This window comes from Camellia sinensis, chromosome 3, assembly GCF_055761805.1.
Source record: "Camellia sinensis isolate YWXY chromosome 3, ASM5576180v1, whole genome shotgun sequence".
NCBI lineage: Eukaryota > Viridiplantae > Streptophyta > Magnoliopsida > Ericales > Theaceae > Camellia > Camellia sinensis.
In genome coordinates this window covers 220,396,039-220,405,601 of record NC_138963.1, presented here as the reverse complement: position 1 = coordinate 220,405,601, position 9,563 = coordinate 220,396,039, and the positions used below count along the sequence as shown (strand labels likewise).

The following is a 9,563-nucleotide window of genomic DNA, read 5'->3' as shown; positions in this document are numbered from 1 at the left end:
TAAAAAATCAGGCATTCACAATGCCATTGCAATTTCATAGATGCCCTGAAAACGACAAGATATTCAAAAACCGCTGACTATATTAATTAGAAGGGGAATATTAACGCTTTGATCAGATGAAGTTGAGGATGTCTTTCTCAAGGATTTGATGGACGATGATTCTGTATGCTTTTTCTGTAAGATGAAAACTATCCCAAAACACATACTCGGACACATTCGGACAAGTGAATGAACACAAAAATGCCACTTCTACAATACCAGTGCCACAGCAACCCTTGTTTGAAATTTCAAATCCTGCATAATCAATTGCAAAACATGAAATACTAATTATATGAAGAAAATTGCAATCACTAACCTATAGACATGGTGAACTGAGTAAGAATATTTTTTTCAAATTGCAATAGCAAGCCAAAAGATGAGTTACCATATTTTCTAGGGTTGCGAATGAGATCGAGAGGGAGATTGTATGCATCAATGTAGACCATCCTTGCGTGGGGAAGCTTGTGGTTTAAAGAGTTTAGCATGACTGAGAGCTTTGTGTTGAACAATGTTGCAGCTTCATTGTAAATTTTTGCACAGTTTCTGAGGAGTCCTCCCGCCAAAGTTCTCTGTGATGGCAGACATCCTATTGGTGGCACACCAAATACACCAATTCTTCGTGCACCCAATCCATATAACTCCTTCATAATAAAAATAATGCAAAGCTCAGCAAATTAGTTATATTTATAGTTGTTTATCTCAAGGCCGGGTCCAGCCTGTGAAATTGGTGCTCAAATCCATTCGTGAGCTAAGCCAGATGGGTTTTTTTTTATGAGCCAAGCCGGCTCAGTGCCAAAAATTGTTCAATGGGCTTGGCTAGACAAGCTAGCTGGTTGAGCTACTATCTAAGCTCTAACAGATTGAGTTTCGAGCCTATTTTTTAATTTTGTAAACATTTTTCCTTTTTTTTTTTTATTATTTTTATTTTATGTTAGCCCTCATGGGCCAATGGACCAGGTTTTGAGTCCAGGCCTTACTCAAGCTCTCCTAGCTCACCCGGGGTGCGGACTTGGGTCAGGTAAAAACCTGTTGGTCCAGGCCACAGGCAAAATAATGACCCTTAGAGCATCTCCAATAGTTATTGCTATAATACCATTGCTATTGTTACAATTTGACAATGAATAGTGCGATTTTGTCAAATTATAGCAATTGTGCTCCAATGGTTATATGCTATTTTAACAATTCTTAACCAATTTTCCCTCCAAATTTATAGGTATTGTTTGGATATAGGTTTTTTAGTAATTTTATTTTTGCTTATTTTTTTATCTTTTGTGACCTTTTTTAAACTGTTTGTAAAAAAAAATTATACATTTATTGTTTAAAATTCGTTTGAAATTGCTTGATTGCTCTATAAATTTGTTTGAAATTACTTGTTGAAATTTGTTGATTGTTGATTGTTGTTGTCTGATTATGTTTATTTTATTTTATTTTTTGTAAAATGTTTTAATTTTTTTTTTTGAAGGGCTTGGCTGTTTCACACAATTTCTGTTTTTTTTTTTTTTTAATTTTTATAAACAATTTCTGTTTTAGAAAAAAAATAAATAAATAAAAATTGGTGAATTTGATTTTACAAAAAATTCAAGAAAAAAGGCAGTTTCATCCAATCTCTGTTTTGCTGGGAAGGATGAGAAATGGAGGGAGGGAGGAAATGGTTGGTTTTGGTGACTTGGAAGCTTTGGCAGCCAAAGCTTGTGTCATATTTGACACAAGTTTTGACATTTGCCAAAGATAGCAGCTGTTAAAATTTTGTTGTCATAATTTGACAATAGCAGCTCCAATGACACACCATTGGAGATGTTCTTAGGCATAGGTACAAAATTATCTTACCTAGTGCTAAGCAAAAGAATTGAATAACCCATTACCCAAATGAACCTTGTGTTAATAGATTGAGTTGGTTCAGTTGAATTCTGAATCTAAAAATTTAAAATGCGGTTCTTAGATCGGTGAGTGGATTACCCGAACCAACCAAGAACCGACCCATTATAGCATAGCTAAGAAGAAGTTTGACGTATTGAATTCAAACTGGAATAAAGCAGGGTGATTCGAAACTAATACCTGCACAACGTTGGAAGCAGAGTTGACCATAAGATCAGTGTAAGAAGGAACATCAAAGTGCAATTTTCGGATAGGGTTATTGAAGTAGGTATTTGTAATGTCATTGCTTCCTGCTACTACCACATATAGGCTGTTGGCCAATATTGTGATTGTTCTCTCTTCCCCAACCACTCCTTTCAGCCTTGCTATGTATTCTTTGAACAATTCTATCTGATCTGACAATGATATAACTGACTGATTTTTAATCAGATTTTGAAAAAAGAAAAAAAAAAAAATGTGCATGTCAAAAAACACAACCGAAGAGAATGTAGGAGGTTGCAAACAGAAGAGAGAAAAATATATGTATGTACCGCAAGCTCAGATGTTAGAGGATCAAATCCAGCACCCCCTGAAGCGAAGTTCACTCCAGTCGCGAGATCATCAGATTGCAGATTGGGGTCAAGATATGCTGGCAAGAGCTCTTTAATTCCCAATTCCTCCACTGAAAAATGCCACAAATTTAGAGAGATTTTAGTGTTAGATAAATTTGGAATTGTTGGTATAGTATGAGACTCAATTAATTTATTAAAAGAATTTTAATTTAGTTTGATTTGATTATAACTTTTGAAAGTTCAATAATAATTTGTTTAGTGGTAGTTAGGGTTTTGATAAAAAAATCCAAAAGACAACAATATTTTTGAATTATTTTTTTTTTATCTTTGAAAGGGGCAGCAGTTTGGCTTGGTGGAGCAGCAGTTTTTTTAATCATTATTCTGTGGGTTAACTATTAAGTTGTGGCTGTGCGGGTATTGCTTGGGCAAACAAGCAATATGGTTGCTCTGCTTCATCTGGTTTAGTTTTCGGTAATGATTTGGATGCATCATTTTGGTTCTACAATTTTGTTTGGAAAATTTTTAGTGAAGTCTTTTCCCATGATTATTTGTAATTATTTAGAATTTACTTAAGATGATTTGTGAGACCATTCGTGTCTAGTTTATAATTGTTTGAAAACTCTTTAATTAATAGTGGAATCAGATTTTAATTCTATGGATGTACATTACATTGAGAGAATCCCGTACAAATTTTTGTGTCATTATTGATTTAATTTTTCTACATTAATTTTATTTTCATTGATTGATTTATTTGTGAAAAATTATCTATTTTTCCTAACAGATTCAACAATATGTATTAAGCTAATATTCCTTCTCATTGTGATCCCACTTCACAAAGTAGAGGCAGTGCGAGGCAAACACACTGAGAATGCCATATCAGATTACCCATTGTCTCAAAAACTTCGATTATTAATAACTGGCCCAAAATATATATCAACCTAACATTTGCACTCTGTTTGTTTCGCTACATTTTTTGGCATTTGATACAACGAAAACAAAAATTAATGAACAAATTTTTTTTGAGTCAACAAAAAATGAATTCACAACAATGATAGTGAGCTTTAATTTTAGAACTCTAAAGAGAGCTCTAGTGATATGACAAAAAAAAAAAAAAAATGCAAAAACAAAAATATAAGTACACACATCACATCACATGTGGGTCTCACTCCTTTCCACATCACTAAAGCTCTATTTAGAATTACAAAATTAAAACTCTCAATCTTTATTCATGAATTTATTTGGGTGAACATTGCTTTTAAAATGTAAATGTTTTTTTAGACTACAATCTTACCAATACCATCACCAACATTCCGTCACCATCACGACTACTATAACCACTAGTACACTAGTTTCAAGCTCACAATTAAGAAACATTTTTTAGAAAAAAATATTATCTACTGAAACAAACAAATTGGTCAGTTTCACAAAGAACATAAATTTTGTATTCTTACATACCAAAAAAGTCTGAGGGGACCTTTCCATTACAAAATCTCCCAGTTGGTATTCTACTGATGAAATCCTTGCCATAAGGAGGATAATTGACCTTAAAAATTGTTTCAAGATTGTTGTTGTTGCCTGTATCCACTATTGAATCTCCAAACATCAACACCGCCGGTATTGTCACATTCTCTGGCAACTTTATCACAGCTTCTCCAGTGTCTAAAAGGAGAATAAAGACACAGAACAAAGTTAAAGAAGAAGAAGAAGGAGAAGAAGAACATTTTTGGAAGAGGAACAACAGCATTGTTTGGGAAACTTTTCAAAGGGTAGTTACTTTCAGCTCAGCTTTAAAAGTAAAAGAAGAAAAGTAAAGACTTGGTGCATTTACATTGGACCTTCATTACTGTATTTATTATTTTCAGTTGTTGACTGGGTACACATGCGGAAGCAAGTTACATGCTGTTGTTACTTATTTTTTTATTATCTTCGCCGAATGAATTTTTCATATATATTATTTTTTCCACTTTTTACTTGAATTCACACAACAAAAAGTGGAAGTATTGTGTTGGTGTATGTATTTACTAGTGCACAACTAGCATTTATTCAAGAGATGACATGACTGTATCACTGGCCATGTGCAGCATATGGGTTCTTATCATGTACCCCGTACTGAAATAAATATACTCCAATTTAACATACACCCACTATTACAGAAAGTAGATTGATATATATATATATATATATCTATACTATATATATAACCAAATGTAGTTGTTTAGTTAAAAACTTCCAAATATTTATTCCTAAATTCTCATAATTTTGAAACTCTCTCTTTCCTACGTGTCAACCTTCTTTGACTGCCTTTCATGTTTTCTATTTTTCTTCATTTTCTATTTGTTTGATTAATTATAATTAAAATTAATTTCATTGCTTATAGATAAAGATTTGAATTTCAAAATTCTCCATATAGATAAACATATAAAAACTAAAAAATAATTTTGTAGTCTACAGATAAAGATAAAAATTAAAAAATTAATTTAAAAAAATTAATTTCATAACTTATAGATAATTTAAAATTTCTTCCTATAAATAAACAAATAAAAGTTGATAAATAACTTATAAAAATTAATTTCATGACCTACAAATAAAGATAAAGATTAAATAATTGTTTTTTTTAAAAAAAAAAAAACAAAATTACTCATTTTTTCTTCCCTTCATTTCGTACTTTAATTAATTTCATTATAGATAAACATATAAAAATTCATAAATAATTTATGAAAATTTATTTCATGACCTATAGATAAAGATAAAAATTAAAAAATTATTTAAAAAAATAATTTCATGACTTATAGATAAATAAACATATGAAAAATGATAAATAATTTATAAAAATTAATTTCGTGGCCTACAAATAAAGATAAAGATTAAATAATTGATTTACAAAAAAAGTAAAATAATAAAATTTAGATAAAGATATGATTTGTTAATCTATATATCTATCAAAAACATATATATCTGAATATTTATTTTCATTTGCTCATATTTTTTTTCTCCTATCACATATTATCTTTTTTTATTTTAAATTTTTTATCTTATGAAATGACTTTATCTATAACTTCTTATCTCCTATTAAATTCTTAACCTTCTTTTGATAATTTTTATTATTCGTTATTATCTACCAAGTGATAAAGATTAAAAAAAAAAATTATTGGCTCTGAATGAGAAAAGTATTAATAATGAAATTGATTCGCTTTAAATGAGAAGAGTATTAATAATGAAATAATAAAGGCTACATGGGAGAATGCAACACAAAAATCTCACAAAATTAATTTTCTTCACTATATTTATAAAAGATAATAATTTGATATTCTTTCTATTAGTTATTAAAAATAAATTGCAGCAGATCATTGTTATGTTTTTTTTTTTTTTTAAGGCTGTCATTCGTTATAGTATTTCTCCAATCTCATCTCTAAATTCTCTCTTTGAAATTTTTGTTTTTTTAATAATTAAGTTTAGAATCAATTTCTTATCAAATTTGTTTTCTTGGTCCTTATCGAAACGAATAAAACTTTCATATAATATATGAAATTAATGAATATAATACAAAGATGATAAGGAAGTACTACATGTTTGTTAATATCTCTATGTTACTTTAGTTGACTTGCTATATTATACTATCAATTTAGAGCCCATATGATTTAATTCAATGTCCATGACTTTATTTGTATTCGACCATTTTTTCCCACAGATATAATTTTTTTTTTAGGTATATAATGATTAAAGCTATCATTTGTTATATTTCTTCAAGTACAATTCAAATAATTTTTTATCATTTTTTTTATAAATAAGATAGATTAAAACTATTCTCTTATATAATTTTTATAATACTATGAAATTCTTATCTTGATTAATTTTTTTAAAATGACATTGAATCTATGCAAGTATTCTTCAAACTATGGAGAAGCATTTATACTTTGATATGATATGCGTGTGTCATTGATAGAGGAAATCAAAGATAGAGAGTTGCTAATATAATCAATTAATGATTTGTTTGAGAAGTTCTTTTTATAAGCAAGGCAACAAACTTAGATTAAAATTTTTAAAAAACTACTTATAAATTATAATTAAAAGTTGATATTCATAATTTGATCCCACAATAATAATGTACACAACTGATTTAAAAGTCCAAGTAAATTTATGATAACTTTTATGAGCTTATAGAATTTCTCTCTTTTAATGTTTTGTTTAGTTTGATACAAGTTATTTATGTTATTAAGTGATTATGATACTATTATTCTCAATAGTTTTTCTAATTAATAATTTCTTATGCATGTCAAATTTTATTGTGAAATTTTGTGAGTTAATTATTGTTAACATCTACCCAGATGGCTTAATATCATTATTTGTTGCTATTAAGATATAATTTAAAATTAAGATGATTTATTTATTACACAAAATATAAATAATTTATTTTTCCGTGCATCGCACGGGTTATCGCTAGTATATATATAAACAAATGTAGTGCAGTATGAGAATTCTCCAAACTCTTAATACTAAATTCTTATGGATTCTCTCTCCTACGTGTCACTTCTCAAGTCTCCCCTCTCACTTTTCCTAATTTTTAATTATTTGTCAATTATCTAAATCTCAAAAGCTAAAATGATTATATATATTTAAATAAAATGATAAATATTTAAATATGAACAACAAGGAGGTAGAAATAAAAATATAAAATAAATAAAATAAAAAGATAACTATTCAAATTTCAACTACAAAATAATATAAAGAGTCAAATAAAAGATATAAAAAAAATAACTAAATAAAAAATATTACGAGTCAATTAATTATAAAAATAAAAAATTAACTATTTATATATGAACAATTAAGAAAAATTAAATAAAAAAATATTACGAGTCAAATGATTTTTAAAATAATAAGGTAATTATGTATATATGAATAACAAATAAATATAGATGAAAAAATATACAAAAATAAAAATTTAACTATTTAATGAAAATTCAAATAAATGATAACAAAATATTTAAATAAAAAAAGAATAAGATTGGGATGTAAATATCCCAAAAAGATGATAATTTTTTTAACGATCTATATTTATTATTTGTTAGTTTGTTATAGAATTTCTATATATTTCAACTTAATCTTTTTAAAGTTTATCTTTAAGTGGAACTTAATATTTTATCATAAAAAATATTACGAGTCAATTAATTATAAAAATAAAAAGTTAACTATTTATATATGAACATTTAAAAAAAATTTAAATAAAAAATATTACGAGTCAAATGATTTTTAAAATAAAAAGATAATTGTGTATATATGAATAACAAATAAATATAGATGAAAAAATATACAAAAATAAAAATATAACTATTTAATGAAAATTCAAATAAAAGATAACAAAATATTTAAATAAAAAAAAGAATAAGATTGGGATATAAATATCCCAAAAAGATGATAATTTTTTTAACGATCTGTATTTATCTTTTGTTAGTTTATTATAGAATTTTTATATATTCCAACTTAATCTTTTTAAAGTTTATCTTTAAGTGGAATTTAATATTTTATCTTTTAAAATCATCAATTACTTATCCATATAAATTTTAAACATGATAGAATTCCATAAATATCTTTTGTTTAAGCATAATTTTTTTAATATAAAAACAAGTTCCTGTAAAAAGAAACCATGAATAGAAAATTTGGAGGAAAACAATCAACATTGAGTCATTTCTGATCCCTTTTCGATGCCGAAAAATCTTAAATATTTGCTTTACAATTGAAATGTGTACTTGCATGAGTTTTTGCATTTGTAAGAAAGTGAGTTAATATAAATGAATATTATTGTTTTTTTAAAAAAAAAATTGGTTACAATCTGTATTTTTCCTTATTTCTTTCTTTTTGTTAATAATGTGTCATTTAATTGAGATTTTATTCTTTTTTTATATTTATAAAAGCACTGCAATTATCAATTTGTAACACTCCCACTTATTGATTATTTGTGTTTAATTTTTTTTTGGTGTAGATGTTAGATTGAAAATGAAGAATACATCAAAATTTATTGGATATGGATTATACCTTAAATGTATTTATCAGTTGATTTTTTATTGTTGATTATCCTATTGAAATAATTCATGATTAAATTTATTTTTAGTAACTCATTTCCTTTGAGAACTAAGCCACAAATTTCTTCTTTGTTTAAATTATTTATTTATTTATTTAGATTCAGAGTTTGAGCAAATGGAAGATATCTCATATTTAAAATGTTAATTTTTTTTTAAATAATTTAAATAATTATATTCTTTATATTTGTCAATTCAAGTATAATGCATTTTCAAACATTTTTTTTAAATTTTTTTTATAATCATTCCAAACCTATTTGTGTTTAATGAATCAATATAACGAAAAAACAAATAGCATGTAAAAAATTTTAACTACTAACTAAATATAGTGGGAATTAAAATTAATTTTATTTTAATTTATTATATTATATGAGATGATTAATGTAATATCTACTATTGATTAAGTAAAATTAGTGTTACTTAAATTTAATATATTAGTCATTTCGATTAATTATAATATGCCTTTATTACTTTATTTTTGGTTGTCTGAAGTAATTCTTAGATAAATTAGCTATTATATATGTGATGATTTACTAATGTATGATAGTTTTTTAAAATTTTCAATAATGTGAAGTATTAAATATTTTTAATGATGTGAAGTAAGATTTATCTACACAAACCAAATAAAAATGTTAAGAAATATAAACAAATAGCAATTTTTTTTTAGTAATTATTGACTTTCTAAAAACCTGTGCATCGCACGGGTGACCACTAGTATATATATATATATATATATATGTGTGTGTGTGTGTGGGGGGTTGGAAGGTGACCATTTATTGCCATTTATGTGTAGAGACTTCTCAGACGTTCAAAGTCCATTTCTTTTAGTTCTCTCAACTCTTACAAATACTCTGTTCTAGAAAGTTTACTACTGCAATCATTAAACACTATGAAAAGACCTATAGTTGATGCCTGAACTAACTGATAATTCAGTGCTTCAAAAGTATTAATCAAAGCTGTGTGAGTGAATTTTCGATCACACTGCCAACTCAGTATTCAACTGGAGAACACTGACAGAATAGAT

The 9,563-nt window shown here is 26.7% G+C and overlaps 1 protein-coding gene across 2 annotated transcripts; it reads right to left on the bottom strand.

Moving 5' to 3' along the window:
• On the bottom strand, nucleotides 1-4,293 carry LOC114279948 (GDSL esterase/lipase EXL3). 2 transcript variants are annotated; one of them, XM_082917548.1, is made up of 5 exons: nucleotides 3,921-4,293; nucleotides 2,445-2,575; nucleotides 2,095-2,304; nucleotides 425-680; nucleotides 1-294 (listed from the first exon to the last, which is right to left on the bottom strand). In XM_082917548.1, the coding sequence occupies exons 1-5, from the start codon at nucleotides 4,207-4,209 to the stop codon at nucleotides 113-115; spliced, it is 1,068 nt and encodes a 355-aa protein (XP_082773674.1). In that variant the 5' UTR covers nucleotides 4,210-4,293; the 3' UTR covers nucleotides 1-112. The 2 variants fall into 2 exon arrangements, with proteins under 2 accessions (XP_082773674.1, XP_082773673.1); XM_082917547.1 differs by having other exon boundaries at nucleotides 2,095-2,328; nucleotides 3,921-4,291.
• Between the last annotated feature and the right edge of the window lie 5,270 nt (nucleotides 4,294-9,563).